Source organism: Triturus cristatus, chromosome 7 (genome assembly GCF_964204655.1).
Source record: "Triturus cristatus chromosome 7, aTriCri1.1, whole genome shotgun sequence".
Taxonomy (NCBI): Eukaryota; Metazoa; Chordata; class Amphibia; order Caudata; family Salamandridae; genus Triturus; species Triturus cristatus.
In genome coordinates, this window is record NC_140590.1 from 342,801,160 (window position 1) to 342,822,408 (window position 21,249).

General features: G+C 49.9%; 1 protein-coding gene across 2 annotated transcripts in view; it reads right to left on the reverse strand.

The window, feature by feature from the left end:
* The window catches only part of LOC146809618 (myosin-7), a 94,814-nt gene that overhangs the window by 45,183 nt on the left and 28,382 nt on the right, over positions 1–21,249 (reverse strand). For both annotated transcript variants that reach the window (XM_085616464.1, XM_085616465.1), the window contains exons 8-11: positions 15,399–15,491; positions 14,903–14,966; positions 14,519–14,617; positions 14,064–14,167 (exon numbers count right to left, since the gene is read on the reverse strand). In XM_085616464.1, the coding sequence (XP_085472590.1) occupies positions 14,064–14,167; positions 14,519–14,617; positions 14,903–14,966; positions 15,399–15,491 (360 nt within the window). The remainder of the gene's footprint in view (positions 1–14,063; positions 14,168–14,518; positions 14,618–14,902; positions 14,967–15,398; positions 15,492–21,249) is intronic.

Sequence of the window (21,249 nt, forward strand, 5' to 3'; positions counted from 1 at the left end):
TGCAAAGAAGGAATAATCCGTAAAACAAAGAGATCGGATGATGCATAACATCATCATAAAGGACAGTGTCAGATACTGTATACCAATAGACCAAGAAGTAAAGGCAGAGCATTGCTCTGAGAAACAGCCCCGCAAAGCGAAGCGGAGGCCCTCCCCAGAGGCTAAGTAACAAGGGAAGAATATCCCGGCAGACAACAGACAGACTGCCATTACAACGGAGAACTGTGCCGGCCAACAAGGGTGGAGCACAGGAAGAACAACAATCCACTGCGAGATGACATTACAAGGAATGGCACTTTCCACTGTAGAGATCAAAGGGCCTAGAAACAGCCCAACAGATCCCAAAGAAGGCGACTGCAGAGGAGACAAGAAACCCTAAACCGAAGGAGGAGGCGGGAGGGAGGGAGGGAGGGAAAGAATAGGAGAAGACCCCACACTGGAAGGACCAGAGTGGAGGAATACAGAGAAGGGGAAAAATAAATCCCCTTTGAAAGCGAAGCGAAAAGCACCGCTCCACCGGAAGAGAAGCCACCGAGACGGAGGCGGTTGCAGAAGGCAAAGTCTGAGAGGCTCGCACCAACTTGAGCACCCTGGATGGAGACCAGTGCCAACTGAAAGGAGGCAAGGTGGAGAACCCCACCTAGAAAGGTCCTCGCAGAACGGGGAGGATGGGTGGGCGTTAAGGAATCTGCAGCTAGACATTGTCTCTACCAGATACATCGTTACCAAAGGTAAGTAACTCATACATCTGATAGAGACATCTAGCCGCAGATTCCTTAACTTAGAATAGATACCACAGCCATACCCCAAGGGGGGAGGTGGGTCTGCAACAGAACAACAAAAAGTGCCCGAGAGCACTGAGCCGGCAACAGGGTGACGGACTATAAGGAAAGCTGTGGCAGAGCAGCCAATCAGCAGACCAAGCAGCTCGGAAGAGCAAAAGACAATGGGAGCCAAAGGCACCACAAGACGACCCGAAGGGCGCGAGACCACACCTGTGTGAATACGGGATGGAATAACAGCACTAGCCCATATCCCAGAATGGAAGAGAGAGTTCATAATGAAGGAAGGAAGAAGAACTACTCCCAGAGCCCAATGGTGCGCTAAGTTGGCACCAACCAAAATCTAAAGGACAATATGGAGTGACATAATCAGAGCTTACCCGGCGGGCCTACCAAGGGAGGCCGGACAGGCAGCAGCCAGGAGGCGAAGGGCAAGAGGCAGGAACTGAGCAAAGTCCCAGAAGCACAGGCGTGAAACATAAGACACGCCAAGTGCAACACTCAGTCACAAGAAAATTTTGTTAAGACGAGTACGGGACTGCCCAACAAGGCAACTGGAAGGCCAAGGGGAAGAATGCACCCAAAGGGAAACAGAGATGCAGGGCGCAGCACCCGGGACGACCCTCAGAAGAGGAACTGTCCCGCCGGCACACCAGACACTGATAAGGGTGACACACGAAGGAAACAAGCATTGAAAATGCAATAGGTCTCGCCTTTAATTAAGTTAAAGCCATTTGCTTTGCTAATGGTATTGTATAGCAAAGAAAATGGCTTTAACTTAATCAAAGGTGAGACCTATTGCATTTTTAATGCTTGTTTTTAAAGTGCTATGACACTGCCAGTGTTGACCGCATCACAGGGCTTTTTCTTTTTACTTTAAGCCATGCTGCACAGCAGCATGAACAAGACTAACAAAACATTGACAAATCCAATAGAATTTGTAAAGGTGAAACTTATTGGCTTTGCCAGTGCTTTTTAATACTGTACCAGGGCTCCTGAAAACAACCTCTGTATCCAATCGAGCCGTGGGGAAACACATCTCCTTTGGATCCTTGAATTTGTGCCCTGCCTACATGAGTGGCACTGAAAGAATGTCAGTGGCCATTATTCAAGTAAAACAGTCACTGGTAAAGCCATTAGGTTTGACCTGGGCAAGCATCCTGTTTTTTTGCAAACATGAACAATTTACATTAAAAATAAATACATACTAAAAATGCCAATTTTTGAAGGTGCCAGGCATATGTTTGTAAAACAAGCAAAAATGACCCATCCCAAAAATAAATGTTAAAACACATGAAAATAAAGCAGAAATGGAAGGAAAAAAAAGGCACTGGCAAAGCCAATAGGCCGCACATTTGTGAAGCTGCCAATGGTTTTTATACAAAATGTTCTTTGCCAATGCTGAGCAACAGTGAAAAAAAAGAAAATAAAAAGACATGATGACCCAACAAGTGCATGAGCACATACGTGTCAGGACATCAAGTGGCCACGTCATTCAGTGGGCGCCTAACGTGTGATACATGTGTGTTCCTACTAAATGACAGGGCGCCATTTTATTTATTTTTTATTTACCAATTGAAAAAGGAAGGTGCCACTTGGAGCAGTAAATTAAAAAAAAAATTCACTTATGCAAAAGCATTTTATAAAACAGAATGGCACCTCAACAACTTGGAGCGGTCAGGTCTTCCAAAAGATGTAAAACTAATTGTTTTAAGAGGTAGGGGAGCAATGAAGAAGTGTGTAGTGGGAGCATCTGGGGAGAACCATCAGGGAATGGAGCGCAACAGATGGGAGGGCGGATTATATAAAGATTAAAAAAGCCAGTGTGGGGCCAAAAGGGATCGAAAAGGCTGATGTCGGGCAGGTATCAACCGGAAAAGAAGGAAAAGAAGCACATGAGATATAGAGCAAGTGGGGGAGGGGAGCAACACAGAGTATGGAGGTGAGTATTCAGGGGGAAGAAGCACAAAAAAGAGAGGACTGGAAGACACATACACTCTCATAAAGTTCTTATAGCACAAGTAAAAAGCAGTTTCCGACATGTGAAAGATGCAAGTTAGCCAATCAAAAGGATAGTGAAGAGGCAATGCTCTAGGGGAGGGACAAACACGCAAAGAGGGAGGCAAGCCATAAAATAAGAAGCAAGCAAATGAGAGTGACAATAAAGCCAACAAATTGTAAGCAGTGGGCGGGATTTTAGTCCTCTGTCAGTTTTTATATGGTCCAAAAGGGGCTTTCGCCATCTGAGAGGCAAGAACTAAAAACCGCGTCATTGAAGTGAGTTACTTTTTTTATCAAGGCATTTTATTAGATTTTGTGGTAAAAAGTGGTACACTGTGGATGAGTAGTCAACAATAGAGAAGCACCATAAGTCATTTAAATGTCCGAGGTTGTAGGGGCATCCTTCCTGGCAGTGTGGCCAGTGTTGACTGCCTACATCAAAACAATAAAAAGCAATAAAAATGACAAAAACAATCACAACCCCAAGGCACCCACCGTCAAAGTGAGCTACTTTTAAGGCAGATGGGCCAAGTGCACAAGCAAAATACTGTTAGTGAAGAGAGCCAATGGCTGAAGTTAGTCGACCCACTGTCCCCATGATGCATGCTGTGGTGGGGGAAGTAAAATGTGAATGGCACTTGAACAGACCATTGAATAACAAGGGCTGCTAGAAGAAGCCCCTGTATGCGTGACACAGCTAAATCTATCTATAGGCAAGTCTTAAAAATAGAACTCCTGCCTCCGACTAAGTAGTAAAGGACAGCCAACGTCACTCACAGCCCTGGTCCTTGCTCAGTGCCACTTCACCTGCTGCACTACTGTCAGTTACTCATAAGGCCTGCATGGTCCCGAACAGGTTCTTAGATTTTATTTTTTTTGTTTGGGAATTTTATGTAGCGCGAACTAAAACCGAAGGTGTCAGAGCGCTTTACATGAGCACTGGTTGCGTTAGAGAGGGACACATTCATTTTAGGCACCGGAGATGAAGTGATTTGCCCACAATCACAGGATGTTGAGCGTCCCTGCCGAGACTCAGCCCTATTCTCCAGCTTCGAGGTCGAGCGCTCTAGCCGTTAGGCCACATCGTCTTGGAGGAGATAAGAAAGGAAGAGAATAGAGGAAGGAGTCCTCAGCAGTGCGTGGGCGGTGCCACATGGATCCCGGTGGGGGGGTCCAGGCAGTGCACTATCCCGTCACCCCTCCGCTGAGTGCCGTGATTGGTAGTCGTGCTTCACCAGCACACTGGCATAAATCACCCTCTAACAGCAATGCAACGAGGGCCGTTAAGTGCTAGTTTGCTTTGAATGCAAATCTGCTCAAATGATATGCTTTCAGTGTATGTTTTTTGCTGTTTTTAATAAATTCTATTCTATTCTACCATTGGTTGGTTTGATGGTCTGTGGCTACTAGGGTTTTGCATGGCCCCAGCTTGAAACCCTCACAGTGCGAACTCAATGAGCACAGCGCGCCCTTCCCACGTCTGATAATGAGCTCACTGATGGTGTGATGAACATGGAGGATTTTCCTTGCTTGGCACAAATGTGTGCATAGGCCGTGCGATTATAATATATGATGGTGCACTGTTTGTATTTTGAACCTGCGAGGGCTTTGTCTTAGATATACTGTGATAAAACTGTTTGGCCAAACTCTTACAATGTCCTTCACATACATCTTTGTCCCCTCATCAAAGCTCATCCATTCATCCATATATCCATCCATTTAAATGGGATTACTCTCCGTACTCCCCTCCAGGTTCTTTTGAGATTCAAAAGGCTGTGCACATGCGATGCACATGTAAAGCACATGCCTTTCACAAAGTGACCTACAAGTCATCACAGAAGTGAATTGTCAAAAAGTGGCGTGCCCTTGAGGATAACCTATGCTTCACGTTCACGGTTAAGCTAAATGGCTAGTGGGGTCTGTAACTATTTGCTGCTGATACAATGGAAGTGGGATATGCCAATTATTAACTCCTCAAAGTAAACGGACATATGGATCTGCTGATCTGCTTCGCATAACATTCAGAATACTTGAAAAGGACTTATATGCATCTGTAAACTCTCTCCTGTGTTAAACATTCAAAATGATACTGGGACTTCATGGGGAGATGCTCTTCAAGGATGGTGAGCTGTAGAACTAGCCTTCCACAGGCCTCCCTTGTGAAATATTTTTAAGATACATTATTGTACATATAGACTGCTGAGACATGGTTGGATAAGTCCTTGTTGGCCTAAGATTTCTCCAAATTAAATGCTGGTTTTATTCTGCTTTATTACATCAAAAGCCAATTTTGTTGGCTCTTAGGGCTCAGTGCACTTTATCACCGCTAACCAGTGCTAAAGTGCTTGCGCTCTTTCCTTTAAACATGGCAAAATTGGAAAATTGTATTTACTTGCAAGTCCCTAAAAATGTGGTTCTACATGTACCCAGGGACTGTAAATTAAATGCTGCTAGTGGGCCTGCAACACTTATTGTGCCACCTACGTAAGTAGCCTATTCAAACATGTGTCAAGGCCAGGGCCTGTCACTGCAGTCTGCCTGTGCAGTTGTACAACTGCTATTTTGACCTGGCAAAAGGAACCGCATGCGCTGCTTACGTCAGGCTGAGACCTAAAAAGGGACACATCTAAAGGGTGTGTCATCCGAGGCACCGAAGGTGCCTATAGGAACTGTGAATAAGTGCACGCAGAGTCGTGGAGAACAACATCAGATCCCTGGAACCACCACCTCCGACCGGGAGGAGAAATACACCCCCACAGAAGAGAGGGACTGTTTAGTACATGAACGGGACAGACAAGACCCCCAAGAAGAAGAGCATCCAGAAGAGGAGGCTAACCCCAGGAGCGGAACCATGGAAACCGTTGTTGCCTAAGCAGCATGAAAAGGCACCGAAGTGTACTATAAAACGTGCAAAGGAAAATGCCACCATGCAGGACCAGACCTCGCCAGATAGGCGGAGGTGTATAAAAAGGGTACCCAGTGGTCAGTAACATGCGGGTATATACAGAAAGGACAAGCCACGAGACCAACGCAGCTGAGAGTGCTATAGCAGGACCCTGCCTAATGCACCAGTGGCAGGGTGGCAGCCTCGGAAGAAGCGTGTTGAAACACACTGAAAAGAGTTAGTTACAAGGAAGAAAACTCTAGAAGAGGAGTATGAGACACACACACCAGGCGCAAGCAGGGCGAGACTTGTGGCATGTGGGAGGCAGTGCCAGAAAGCACAACACGGAAAAACGCCAAAACGGTAAGATAAGGACACCAGGAGACGGGGGACCCAAAGGGACCTCCACGCCCACCTGGCGCGGAGCAGAGCTACACAATAGCGTACAGGTACCCCACCTGGGGTATATCACGCCCCTAAGAAAAAACAGGGGAACACCTCTTAGGGTAAACCACAGTCAGAGGTCAAGACACGAACAACCTGTGGAACACTGCCACAGTCGGCTTACTGTCAGCCCAAAAATACACAGTCCAACTTGTGGACGCTGAATGAAAGATGCAAAAAGAAAGGAGGGGTAACCACCCCAGGATAGGACGACCTGAGACCTGCCAAGTACAGGCCTATGGTGGGGGGTGAAAGCCCGCAAGGAGGCGCTGAACCGCCGAGTCGTCGTGGTTATTAAACAAAAGGACCCCATCAAAAGGCAGGTCAACAAGGCGCTCCCGAATATTCTCCAGGAAGACGCCATCCCGCAACCAAGCATGGCGGCGTAGTGCAACAGAACCGGCCATAGCCCGGCCTAAGGAGTCAGATGTATCCAGGGCCGACCGGATAGTAAATTCTGCCAGATCACGTCCATCACGGATATGATGGAGGAGGTCAACACGAGCCAACTCAGAGGTGGAAGAGAGAAGAGAGTCCCAAAGGGCAGAAGTAGCCCGAGCCAAGACACACACTGTATTGAGGGAGCGAAGAGCCGCGCTAGTGGAGGCAAAAATATTACGGCCCCACGACTAAAGCCATCTGGACTCCCAAGAGGGAAGAAGCAGCAGCGGAGGCAAGGAAGGAAAGGCAGCTTGCTGAACGTGCCCCTGAACGTCTGGATGAACAAACAAGCAAACCGGATCATTCGGGGAAGGGCGGTGGCGGTGCATGATGGAACGAGCCACCTGATTACCCGACGCCGGCCGAGGCCAGGTCCCCAGAAGGGCCTCATAAAGGGAGGCTTCAAAAGGTAGAAGCGGCTCGACATTCCCTGAGCTGTGGTGGAGAACATCCAACAGGGGGTCAACAGGCAGGGGAACTGAAGGGGGCTGCATATGCAGAATGCGTGCAGTCATGGAAACAACCCTCATAAATGCAACACCAGCCTTGGTAGCTCTCGGAGGGGACAGTAACTCATCTGTGGGTGAGGGCTGTAAGCTGAGCCGCCCACTCCAAGGGGATTGCCTGATGAAAGGAGGAGCAGACCAATGTCCAAAGGGAGGAAGCCCCATGGACAAATGATGGTCCTGAAGGGGCTCTTGAGGAGGCGGAGAGTCCACCGGAGCCACAAAGTTCAAGGGGGAAAGAGGCAAGGACGGATCTGGCATCGACAGACGTCGGGTGATGCCAAACTTCCTCCGGAGGCCTCTGGAGAGGAGTCGATGATCTGGCATCGAGGCGGCGCAAGGGCGTCCTCGGCCGGAGCCGACTCGGCCTCGTCCGGTGCCGACTCGGCCTCAACCACAACAGGCTCCGGTTCCGAAGTAAGGAACGGAGTCGGGGAGGCAAGTCTACGGAGCCGGACCGGCGCCGACTCGGCCTCAACCACAACAGGCTCCGACTCTGAAGTAAGGAACAGAGCTGGAGCCAGGGAGACAAGTCTACGGCGCTGCACTGGCGCCGGCTCAGCCTCCGAAAAGACAGCTGCCTTTCCGGAGGGCCGAGGGGGACTCAGAGACGAGCTGCGAGTACCAGCAACCACCTACGACATCGCAGGGAGCCCCACAGGACTATGTGGCGCATTAGGGGTGCTATGGGCCGAAGAGGGGCACCCAGCCGGGCCACGCCCTGACGACGCCATACTTCCATCATCCCTAGAAGCACGGGCCGGGGGCGAACCCACCGGCGAGTCCACCCAGAGACCCCGCATGCAGCGGGGGGTCCGAGAACACCCCAGGGAGAAGAGGGGACCCAAGGGAGACCTGCAGGGCTGCGGAATAAGCTGCCATCTGGGTCCGAGTCACCCCCGCACCAGGAAAAGGCAGATAGGGGAGGGCAGACTCTCGGGGGCGCACGTGCAGAGAAGTCTGGGAACTAGTGCCCCCTAGAACAGGAGGAAGGGAGGTCGAGGACCTCGATGACAGGCACCAGGACTTACCAGGAAAGGGCGACCGACGCCACAAATGGAACCCACTGCCACCGGGACCTGCTGCCGAAGAGGAGGCCGGGGGCCGTGACGACTCCGGCTGGGACAGGTGAGCCAAAAGTAGCTTCATCCGCCGCTCCCACCGGGACTGCGGCTTGAGTTGTTGGCAGGCATCGTAATCCGTTGAGTCGTGGTGTTTGCCGAGACACCACATGCAGATACGGTGTGGGTCCGTCGCGGACATTTGCCGCGAACAGGAGGCACACGTCTTAAAGCCCGAAGGCATCGCACACTGTTCCAGATGCAAAGCGTCAAAAGGGGCCTAAAAACAGGGCAGAGGAACCGCTTATTCCGGATCCGTGTTGTACGCGGAAAAGAAGGAAACTGACGTCAGCGCACCGGAAGGGACTTATATGACCTCGCTGACGTCACGTCCGTGGACGGCGTCAGGGCGGGGTCATGTGGCGCCTTCCCCCAGCACGCAGAGATGCTGCTGCAAAAACAATTCTAGATCCAGTCTGATGCCTGGGGATAATTCTAAGTTAAGGAATCTGTGGCTAGATGTCTCTATCAGATACACCTATCAACAACCTGATGCACTGTAGCTTGGGGATTTTCACAGCCAAACGTAGCAAAGTCTGTGTTTCCAGCATTGTACTTCCTAGGGGATCCAGTTTGTATAAAGTGTCAATGTGAGCAGATGCTGACACTAATGATTGCAGCTTGAAATTTGTACGCCAGAGAGCACACGACACAGACAGTGTGCAAAATGAGAATGGCTATTTCTGCCAGTAAGACCCACAGACCCATCACACCCACAGAGACACCTTTGAGGTATGCCAACCTGCGTAAAGTCCCGGCGTGCAAAAGGACCGCCAGATGGGCGGGGGAGGTCTATATATCTGCCACCCTGCCCACTAGCGTACCGGAAATGACGTCCAGTGGGTCCCAACACTAGCCTGTCGGGTTGTGCCCTCTTGTGGCTCTAAGGTGGCCGCCCTCCTATGGGGACCCCCTCCGAGTGCCGCGGGCAGCCTCAATGTTGGTCCATCCGTACTAAGAATCTAAGTCTCACACAGGATAAGCAGGACACTGACTTTCTTCTTGGTTGAGTGATGGCACCGTCGTCAGGGCGGTGGCGAAGGAGCATACATGTTTCTAAGCTCATGTTTAGAAACCATCATTTCTAATAAATGTCACTCAGAGCGGTGATTCAATGTAAAGCCCGGAAGTGAAATGCTTTTGCGTGTTAAATAAATATTTTTGGGATTTTGAAGAGTCTTCACCATATTTTAGATGTCATGTGTTGCACGCTGTACCCGCCGCATGGGTTTTGGCTCAGCTGCTCTAGCTCTGGCTAACACCCGGCCAGGGCCCAGGCTCGGCCTCCCTGGTCATGTGCTGGTTCGCCCGGCTCTGCTAACAGTGACCCTCCCGGTGACTTGCATCCACCCTGCCATTCCGGAACTAGGATGCAGACACGTGACTGCCAGAACCGCAGGCCCCCTGCTCTCCCAGTACACGTGGGTGGCACAGAGGTGCACTGTGTGCGTGTACACTGTACTGAGTACAGTGTGCACGCCCACAGTGCACCCCAGTGCCGCCCACAGCATTAAGTAACTTGAGCACCAGGCACACACACGCTGCTCTGCCAAAGTACCTCAATGAGACTCACAGCGAACCTGACCTTCCAGGACTAGGAGACACAGCTCTGTCAAGCCACCGAGCTTCTTCCGCTGAGACGCACAGACACACACAGGCCAATCTCAAGCCACAGAGCTTCTTCCACTGAGACACACAGACAGACAGACACAGGACAATGTCAGGCCACCGAGCTTCTTCCGCAGAGACACACAGACAGACAGACACACAAAGGCCAATGTCAGGCCACCGAACTTCCGTTCTACTGAGACAGACACACACAGCTCTGGCAACGCGCACTCACTCTCTCTCTCACACACACATGCGTGTTCTACTGAGACAGATAGACAGGCACACACACACATAGCCCTGACACGTCGGAGTCAAAATCTACTGTATGCTTCACCCCTACGCACGTGTGTCCAAGTCCCCGTTTCAAGTGTGATCTTGACGCGGACACAACAATCGAGATCTCCAGAGCCAATATTAGCAGAACACAGCTGCATACCTTAAGGCAGGGGTCTTCAAACTGTGGGGCGCGACCCCCAGGGGGGCCGTGGAGTGATTCAAAGGGGGTCGCGCCTTCCCAGTCACACTTCTGCCCGGCCCAAGGGCTTCAGCCCCCCCCCCCCCCCACTTCCCCCGTCCTGTGTCTCAGCCCGGCTGCTGCAGTGAAACTTGAGATGCTGGGGGCTCAGCTGGGCAGTGTCTGGATTCCTATCTCCGGCACCCCCGTGTTTTTTCACAGGTCTTTAAAGACCATTTGCATTTTAACATGCCTTTGTAAACTGGTTACAGAGGCTTAGGTTTTTTTGCTGGTTCCAGTACCCCCTGGGTCCCCACGGTGCCTATTCCTTACATTTGGATTTTACATTCACTGCCGTAGTGTGAGAATGCATTTCATGGAAAGGAATACAAAGTTGGCTTCCTGGGGGCGCCGTGTGTGAAAGTTTATTGTGCTTTTGAAGCACCTGCTGCAGCGTTTCTTTCCCTGGCAATTACCAGGCCTCACATAAATGTCAAGATAACTCGTGTGATTAATTATCTTCCTGGAGAGAGATCAGTGTTTTGTATAGTTGAGGTTTTGACTTAGGTGAAGTTAGTGCAGAGGGTTAATATGCCTGCTGCAAAGAACGTGTACCAAGTAGATTACAGAGTGCGTATGATGTGAAGAGATCAGCAGGTTACTGCTTTCAAAAGAGACATCCTTTTGTTACTTGCAATTTATAACTTAAAGTCCTGATATAGAATAGTGAGCTATTAACTTTCATCCTAGAACAGCATGCACACTACAAAGAATACCTTATTAGACCATTGATTAATGTTGCAAAAAGGGTTAATTTGGCTAGAAATCAATTCTTATTATTAAAGGAAACTCCCAACTATGCTGTTTCTTTTTCGACTCTGAGTTTGTGCTTCTCCACACCAAGCACTCTTGAACTATACTGCCTACCAGTATGGATGACATGTGACTCCTATACTTTTAGTCCTTTGGCTTATGTAACATTTCCTATACACTGATTTACACACTTATGATTGTCTCTGTGTAATGTGTGTGTGATGCAAAGTGCTCGGACACCCTACACTGGTATGAGTGGCACTATATAACTAATTCAATGCATCTGAGAGTGTGGGGTTATGGAGACTTGGTCACTGTTAAAGGGTGCTAGTGAGAGAATCCGTGGTGGGGGTGGTCATTGGGGGGGCACCAACAAACATTGTCGCACAGGGCACCACCAGCACTAAAGCCGGCCCTGGGAAGTATGCACAGATAAGCGCTGAAAATACCGCTTTAGGTGACTGCTTTTTTTTGTACCGACTGGGCCAGCAAAATAATCTGCTGGTAACCCTAACCATAGGACTGGAAGTTTGTTGCAGGATCAGCACATTATTTATTTCCTTCACCCTCGATCCCCGATTAATGCCGCAATAGTTTAACTTAGATCTTAAAGTCTACGCCCCGTCAATAACATGCTGAGTTACTTCATGGGTCTGGGAATGCACCCTGCATTCAGACAACTCATTCCTCATTCTCGCCCTTTATTGTCACGCTCACCTTGCACTCACAGTGATCACAATGCACTCACACTGATCACCATGCACTTGCACCATTCACCCGCTCACCTTGCACTCACAGTGATCACTCTGCACTCAAAATGCACTTGTCCTGCTCACACTATACCTCAACCTGCAGTCACACGAGTACACTACTCATCCTGCACACATGTGACACTTCACTCACCTGTCCCCGTCACTACTCAATATGCAACTCACTCAAACAAGCCCATCAGTAATCATACATTCATTCATACCATTCTGAACTTGCATCCGCACCCAAAATGAGAGAGGACAGCAAGGGAGTGAGAGAATTTGATTGAAGAGGTCAGGGATGAGGAGAAATGTGAATTGCCGAAGAGAAGTGTGGACACGCAAGAAGTGAGTGTGATCCAAAGGTGAGGGCTTCTGTTAGAACAAAGGGGAGATGTGAAAGAGGAATGGGGGGACTGGAGAGGTGTAAGATACAAATAGACAAAAATTTGAATGAAGAGACGAGGTGAATGAGAAGTGCTGAGGGGCACGGGAGGTGACAGGGCCAGAGAGGCCATGAGATAAATGTGAGAGACTGTTAGAGATGAGGGCAGTGAAAGGACAGAATGGCAAGAGGTGATTAAAGGTGAAGTGAGAGGTTGAATGGGGAGAGTTCAGAAGTTGTAAAAAGGGGTGAAAGAAAATGACCTGCAAAGTGAGAGAGGGATCCGGGGTTAGGAGAGAGGGATGGAAGGGAGGGGGTGAGAGGAAAGCTGCATGGGTAAACGGCTTAACTCTACACAAAACCGCCAGGGTTTTAAGGGACCCCTGCTTCTTCCGGTCAGGGCCAGGTGAGCTTCTAATGTGGCAGCACGTATTGCTGCAGAGTGGAAGGCCCTTCACAAAGGTTGACTTGAAATCTTTCTGATGATAATTGCTGTATTTTGGTTATAAATGGGTACTGATTGGGTGAAATCTTTCCTCAGCGTTACTTTGTGTAACAAATATCAAAATAATGAAGCAATGCTATCCCAAAATACGCGGCATCACATAACCTCATTTACATTTTCATCCCACGCAATTTAGTCAACCGGTTTAGACATTTTTGTCAGGAGGGGGTCCTTACGCCTCAAAATGTTGACAGGGGGGTCTCGGTATCCAAAAGTTTGAAGACCTCTGCCTTAAGGGAAAGGGGTGTCACACCCCCGCAGGCAGAGACACCTTATCCCAACCATGGCTGCAGAACTTGAATTCCGGAAGCGCGTCGCCTGCCCATGAACACGTGCAGCCAGGGCCACATTCCTGACATAATTTTGCACTTCTACTCAGATCCAAAAACAGCTCCAAGGGCGCCTGGCACACTCCGCGCGCGCTGATATAAAGGGCACGGAAGCCAGCTGCCCGTATCTGCCTGCATCTGATACCCCGGCCGTGCGCACTGGGCTCTAAGGGGTGCCATAACCAGAGTGACGCTTCCGGCCGGTCCTGGCTTGGAAGCTACGGGCGCTCCAGGCGCTGTTATTTTACACCAGCGCTAACAATGCAGCATGCTATTGGTTAACAACCCATCATCAATCATACACAAACAGGTGCACTGGGCAGCCATGAGCTCGTTTGTTGATACAAAAATAAGCGTCTTACACATATTTCTTAGGCGATTATTGTCACTGACTCTTTACATTGAGTACATACTTTGTGAGTTGTTTGCCTGATGCCAGTTAAGTATGTAAATAACATAAAGACACCACTAGACAACGCTGAACCTGAAATCGTTGTTCCCGTGTGTACAGTACTTTGTGGGTCCGTGTACTGCTCCTGTCTTTCCTACAACTCCACCCTGCTGCCAGTGTTTGTCGATGGTCCCGCCCCTTCGGCCTGGACACCTCTCTCTGCTTCTGGCCCAGCGCTCCCTTCCGATGGGGCCGGGGTCTATGCTCCACTGACAGCTTGGGTCTAAGCTCAGATGTGAGTCCGGTTCTCTCCTCTCTCAAAATCCTGGGTCCTCCGCCCCACAGAGCTGTTCTACTTCTCCCCTCTTCCTTTGTTCTGTGTTATCCCCATGCCCCAGCTCTTCCTCATGAGAAGGGCCTCTGGGCCTGGACCTTGCCAGCCATCCAGGACCTGCCCCTACTAACAACATCCACACTGCTCAGGCCCGAGTCCTTCCCTACTCGGAGCACACCACCTCCCTCCAGACCCTCCCCTCTCATAGGCCACCTGTCGACCCCCAGAGGCTCTCCCCTCTCTGGCCATCCCCTGGCTCTCTCCTCGGGAGTCAGGACTCTACCACTATCTCAGCACCCCAGAAGACACTTACATCAGTGGCCAGCAGCTCCTCCGCGTCGTCGATAGAAGCCACCGTGGTTTCGCCCTGCGAGATGTAGGCGTAGTCGTAGGGGTTATTGGTGACGAGCATTATGTCTGAAGGAAGAGAAGAGATGTCAGCAAAAAAGTAGGCCGCATAACAGAGTAGGTGTCATGCCTATGTGTTACTGCGGGGAGAAATGCTCTTTGGGGATCTATTACAAGTAAGAGTAATCCCATCATGTAACCCAGTAGAGGAAAAAGTGATCATTTCTGGTCAACAGAGTTCGAAAGTAATCAGACAAAAGTGGTTGCTTTAACGAGACGCTTAATGATTCAAAGCACATTTTTCATTCACATACTTCTGAAGCATGGGAGGGCCAGCGGTGGAAGAGCTGTGACACCATTAGATCTTGGGGGATCAGGGGAGGGTCCTGGAATGGGGGCAGAATCAAAACATGTGGTTACCCAGCAGCTCGGGCTTCTTATTCGAGAGGATCTGGTAGAAAATGTGGTAGTTCCGCTCGGACTTCAGCTGAAAAATGCAGCGAGACTTCTCTAGGAGATCTGAGAAGGAAGAACAGAAGTAACTATCAGCACGCCCCAAGGCCAGACAAGGCTCTAGACGGAAGGAGGGCGCGCGATCACCACCGGATAGCAGGGTGTTTAAAATTCACCGCCATGCGTGTGTGTGTGTATGAAAGAAATCGAGAGAGAGAACAAGTGAGTGAGTGAGTGAAAGATAGTGCGTGCCTGGTGAAAGTGTTTGAGATTCTCTATATAGGGCATGCGTCACACCCCCCCCAGGCCTATGTCCCTCTGCCCTCACCCCATTCACACTCTATGACTCACAGGTCTCGATGTCCGCTGACGCCAACTTTCCAGTTGCTCCAAAATGGATGCGGATGAACTTGCCCTGAATGTGGAAATAGTTGGGTGATAAAGAAGTGAGACAGGAAGTCAGAAAGAGGGGGTGGAGAGGCAAGAACGAGCCGTGGTGGGGCATACAGGGAGAAAGAGACGGACGAGAAAGTTGTAGACAGGGACATAGAAACAAGGAAACATGGGGAAAGATTCGGGGAGGAAGAGATGAGGAGGGAAAGTGAGGCAGAAAGAGTGAAAAAAAGAGGGAGTTTGGGGAAAGATGGTGAGAAAAATAAATAAGGTGAGAGCAAGCAAATAAAATGGAACTTGGGTATTCAATGTCATTTCAAGAAGTTTTAATACAAAACACTGTTTAACATCACTAACCGCGCGGTTCTCCTGCACACACACACCCTCTCTCCCTTTCATCACCACAACAGCGACTGTCTCATTCACAGAGTGCACCGGCTGCGGAGATACTCACAAATCGAGAGGAGTTATCATTCCGGAGGGTTTTGGCGTTCCCGAAAGCTTCTAAGGCAGGGTTAGCTTGGATGATTTGATCCTCCAGGGTACCCTGAAGAGGCAGAAGAGACACGAGCCGATCAATCGCGAGGGTGAGGGAGGAGCAGGTCTGGAGGAAGGGGCTGTGAGGTGGTGGAATGGGATCGAAAGAGGTGAGATCCAAAATGGGGTAGGTGAAAAAAGGGTTAGGTGGTGAGATGTAGATGAGAAAGGCAACTGAATGAGAAAGGGACAAGCTGGAGGGAAGTTTGGAAAGTGAGAGAATGAGTTGTATAATGAGATGAAGTGATGAGTGAATGGCGGGCTGGACAGAGGTTGGTAGGTGAGAGAATGAGTTGGAAAAGAGATGAACTGATGAGTGAATGACAGGCTGGAGAGAGGTTTGGTAGGTGAAAGCAGGAGTTGTATAATGAGATGAACTGATGAGTGAATGACAGGCTGGAGACGGGGTTGTTAGGTGGGACAATGAATTAGATGAGAGATGAACTGATGAGCGAATGACAAGCTGGACAGAGGTTTGATTGGTGAGAGAATGAGTTGGATGAGAGATGAACTGATGAGTAAACAGCATTCTGGACAGATGTTTGGTATGTGAGAGAAGGAGTTGTATAATGAGATGAACTGATGAGTAAATGACAGGCTGGAGAGGGGTTTGATTTGTGTGGGCAGGGGCGGCCTTAGGCATGTGCAAGCTGTGCACCTGCACAGGGCCACCAAACCCCAGGGGCCGCCTGACCACGAGGAATTGGATACAATACATATTTGTGGCGGCCCCTGGCAGGGATTTGGCGGCCTCCGGCTTCCGCCCCGCCCCGGACCCCCTCTTCCGGGGCCCCCTACCTACGCTCCCTGCACAGGGCCACCATGAGCCTAGAGCCGCCCCTGGTGTGGGAATGAGTTGGACGAGAGATGAACTGATGAGTGAATGACAGGCTGGAGAGAGGTTTAGTAGGTAAGAGAATGCGTTGGACAAGAGATGAACTGATGAGTGAATGACAGACTGGAGAGGGGTTTGGTTGGTGAGAGCATGGCCTGTATAATGGGATGACAGGGTTGAGGGGGAAATAAAAGTTCTATCGAGAGTGTAAAGTGAGGAGATAACTGGATTTTCAGTGGGGGTCAGGATGTGAGAAGGATACCTAGGGCACAGGTTGTTAGGGAGATGGCAGAGTTGGGAAGAGGTTGGATGGTAATAACCTTAAAGGTCACTGTGGTAAGTTGACTACAGCGCAGGGCCCCTGAAGCCTGTGTGGCACCTGCCTGCCAGGGCACCAGGAGGACCCTACAGGCGGCACTGCACATGGGCCTCCCTTCTGAGATGCTTGCCTTCTTGAGTACTGCTAGGAGTCCTGGCAATGTATTTACATTCATTCAATTATCCTAATAATGTAAATACATTGCCCCATCCCTCACAGGGCACCTGAAAGGATCTGTGCTGGGTTTCCCCCCCACACTTGGTGGAGCATAGCAACCCTATTCTACTCCGCAAGTTTAAAAACAGGAGATTTCACTTATTTCCCCCAAATCGGCCAAATACTTCACTCATCTCTAGCTACTGACTTTTAGTGGGTTGGGAGTTTGGTGCACTGGAAGCCAGATCGGTGTATGCTCATCTGTTGAAGGGGTTGGTTTGAGAGAACTGAAGAGAGCAGCTCTGAGCTGGGTACGGCTGTGACGAGGGACGAGGACGGAAGGGGTTGGGGTACTGTAGTGCCTCTGTTAATAAGGTTAAACTGGGCGGGTGTAGTATAGGTAAGCGGTTGGTAGGGTGGTGGAACTCTATCGGGGCCCAACATGCCTGCTCCCCAGAGTGTTCTCTAATTTATTTTGCGTATCTGAGTCCACCGCCTTCCAAAGAGCCTCTGAGACACAAATGCGTTGTCCTCTCACATGAACTTGCTAACTGTTGGCTTTGTGCTGTACCTAACCTGCTTGTCCAGTCTGTACGGACACTGTGTGTAGCTAGGGGACATTCTTTGTTGGTGTGTGAGCTGGTCAGGCACCAGGGCAGCGGCAAGGGCTGTGAGGGCGATAAGTGTGCAATGTTATCTCCATCCTTCCTGAGACCGTGTAGGACACTGTGTAAAAACTCGTGATGGTGGGGAGTGAGTCCCTTCACGTCACACTCATCCATGTTTCGTGTACTCTATAAGAAACAGTATCTGTTTGCGGGGCTCATCCCCAAACCCTAGCATTAACACACCCACATAGCCCACTGATTTTCTATTTTTTTACCTTGATACATACCTGCCAACTTGAAGAACAATCTCACCGTGTGAGGAGGAGTCGGGGCCTTGAAGGGGGCGGAGCCTAGTGCCGAGAAGTACCTATGACCAGTGGCGTAGTGTGTGTGGGGCCACAGGGGCAGTTGCCCCGAGCGCTAAATTCTTAGGGGTGCAACATTTTTAAAGAAAAAAACTTTGTACTACTTTTTTTTCCTTCCAAAATTTTGCACCAGGAAGTGTGTAATAGAGAGGGTGACACGCCTGAGAATTCCAAGATGGCTGCTATGGTGTGCCCCACGGACATCTTCAGCAGCATACCAGTTGGTCGTGATGACGTCAGCCACAGGGCGCCGCTGCAGGAGAAAGAGGAAGCGCGTGAGACGGGGAGAGAGAGACCGACAGGATGGATTGCTGCAGGAGAGGAGGAATCCTGGGTTGGTGATATCCAGAACGAGGTGGTGTCTTTACTGATGAAAACCAGAACAGAGGAAGAGAGGAGTGACGCAGCTGACAGCTGAGTTACGGCCAATCTCCCTAGCAGTCCCGGGACACAGGAGGACACTGAGGACCACAGCCCAAGAGGGTAGTGGCCGAAGGCAACTCTAAGGAAGGGCAGAGGGCGTCTTAGGGTGATGGGCAGAGCTACGCTCATGGTACGGGTATGTGTGAACCCTTACACGTCACTTGTTTTGCTGCCACTTGTACACGGCACTGGTTAATCTGAACATGGTTACTGTTAGACTTGGCACCATTGGCGTGAGTCTCCCTTCCATGTTTCGCTGTGTCTCCTCTGTTTTTACTGGTTATAGATGCTTTGGGCGCTGTGCCACTGCCATTCAGTGCCACAGCGCGAATGCTCCCTTTGTAAAGATGACATGTGAATTGGTACATCCATGATTGGCTTATTTGGTTTACCTGTTAGTCCCTAGTAGCATGGCCCGTGTGTGCCCAGGGCTGGTAAACCCCTCTGCTGCTGGTGGGCCTGCAGCACTGGTTTGTGCCACCCACAGAAGCAGCCTGTAAAGTGTGTCTCAGACCTGCCACTGCAGTGTCTGCGTGCAGTCCAGAACTGCCATCTTGGCTGTGAAGTGCACCCTCTTCCCAGCCCCTGAACCTTCCCTTGGCATCCTGTAAGCCACCCTTATGTTAGGGTGCATTGTATGTGTAAGGTAGGACATGCTCTGATGTGTGTAGCATGTCCTAGTAGTGAATTATACCCAATTTCGTTTTTCACTACTGCAAGGCTACCTGTTCTCCATAGGCCAGAATGGGAGGTCTGGGTTATTACATTCTATAGTCCTAACTGACCCACAGAACATGGTAGAAAAACGAATTTAGTATGTCTGAGCTCAGAATATTAAAATACATCTTTTAGTGAAGGTTATTTTTGTATTCTGTGTTTGAAACTACCACTTTTAGAGTATAGGTACTTTCTTGCCTAAGCCTTCCAGTTTGCTCTGCTATTATGTGTATTGGCGGTTTTGGAGGGACAGGGCACGCTGAGTCAGACCTGGGTTGAATAGAGAGATCCGCCTTGGAGTGAGGGGAGGGGTAGCTCCTGCACTTGAATAGGGCTGTGCCTGGCAAGGTGAATGCTGGCTCCACCTCCCACTGTGCGTCTGAGGGCAGACCCCCTCTTTCTGAAAGGAAGGATGCAGCCTGGTAAACAAAGTGCTCCAGGGCTGGGCAGAACTGGTTCTGGCTCGGTTCAGAGGCTTGGGACCCCTAAGAACAAAGACTTTGGGGGTATAAATATGTGTGCCCAAACCCCTACAATTTGTATTGCTCCTGGACAACAAGAAGAACCTCTGTCCGTGTAACGACAGGAATCTGCAGGAGAAGGACTGTCCTTGTGCTTGTGTGCTGTTTCATGGACTGGCCTGCAGTGGTTACTACTGGACTTGGAAGAAGAGGAAAAGGACTTTGAAGGAACTTTTATTTTGTGGCTGCAGCAATCACCCAAGAGCTAGAAGAGAGCTAGCCTCCTGCAGGAGTCTCACCCACATCAGACTCCACCACCAGCCTCCTGTTTCCTCCCAGCGAGGATTTCTATCTGCAGGTGAGGCTCCCGTGAGTTCCAGGGCCTCTAGTTCTACTGCTGAGAAGAGAGTGCTGAAAATCGTTGCTAACCCCCATTAGCGAGCCGCTGCAGCTGGTGAGCGTGAGAAAAATCGTCGCTCTGCTGTCGCCGAGCGCTCGCTAACCCCGAAGATTATCGCATCACCCGTCAGCGGGCCTGAAAATGCCCGCTATCCCGAAGATCGTCGCAGCACCTGTCTGCGGGCCTGAAAACGCCCGCTATCCCGAAGATTGTCGCATTGCTTGTTAGCGGGCCCCAAAGTGCTCGCTAACCCCAAATCATCGCATCAAGCTCATCACAGCGCGGACGCCGAGCGTTCGCCATTTTCCCCGCATCGCATCAGGATCGTCGCTCCCTCGCGGAGCGCCATTTTCTTTCATCGCAGCAAGATCGCACACGCAACAGGCTCGGTGCATCATCCTCCCTTAGCGGCAAGGATTTTATCGCATCACCGGCTTAGCGTGAAGAAGTTTGTCGCTTTCTCCTGCCCACAACCCAGTGCATCATCCTCCCTTGCGGTAAGGATTCAACGTATCGCTGGTTAGCGTGAGGAAATTTATCGCTACAACTCCGTAGCAACATTTTTGTTGCTTTGCTACAGAATCCAGATACTTTGTGAGTAAAAGGGTCGCAGAGACCACTGCATTGAACTGAACATCATTTTGTGCATCTTGAACTATTTTTGCAGCATTTTTAAAGTAACTATATTTTTCTAGTATTGTGGATTTTTACTGTTATTGGTCTTGTGATTAAGTCTATATAAACATACCTATTTTTTATAACTACTTGAGTGGTGTCCATTTGTAGTGTTCCTCATTATATTACTGTGTATGGTCATAAATGCTTCACACACTGCCTCTGAGATAAGCCTAGCTGCTCGTGCTACGTTACCACAGGGTTGAGCAGGGGTTATCAAAGGGTGTATGTTGCTTACTCTGACTTAGGAAGAAGGGTCCCTACTTGGACAGTGGCCAGCCATTGCCAACTAGAGACCCCCATTTCTAACAGTTACCATGAACTGAATATCACAAGGTGCCAACGTTCCACGGGTTAGGGGGCACAATACTAGCCTTGCCCCGGGCGCTGGCAATTCACACTACGGTATTGCCTACGAGGCACTCTTGAACCCCATCCTGCACCCAAACCCCCACCTCCAAAAAAACCAAAAGCTTGCTAACGCTGGTGCCAATTTCCTGGGGTGTTTTCACACCCCTAAATGGATGTTGGCAGTTCAAAGCCTCGTGAAACAAGATGGAAAAACCACTATTTACAGAGGTTTACAGCTCGTTTTCCCTCCTCACCAGGAGACCGTGTGATGGGAGCCAATATCGTGTGTCACACAGTGGCACCGTGTGAGTTGGCAGATGATGAAAAAGGAGTACCAGTTGATCCCTACCAGCAACTACTGGCTGAAATGAAGCATTAAGAGTGTGGTCTGCTGGGAGAGGTCGTCCTTACATCAAAAGAGTGAGCATCAACCCTTTGCATCTGATGTTGGTTCGTGT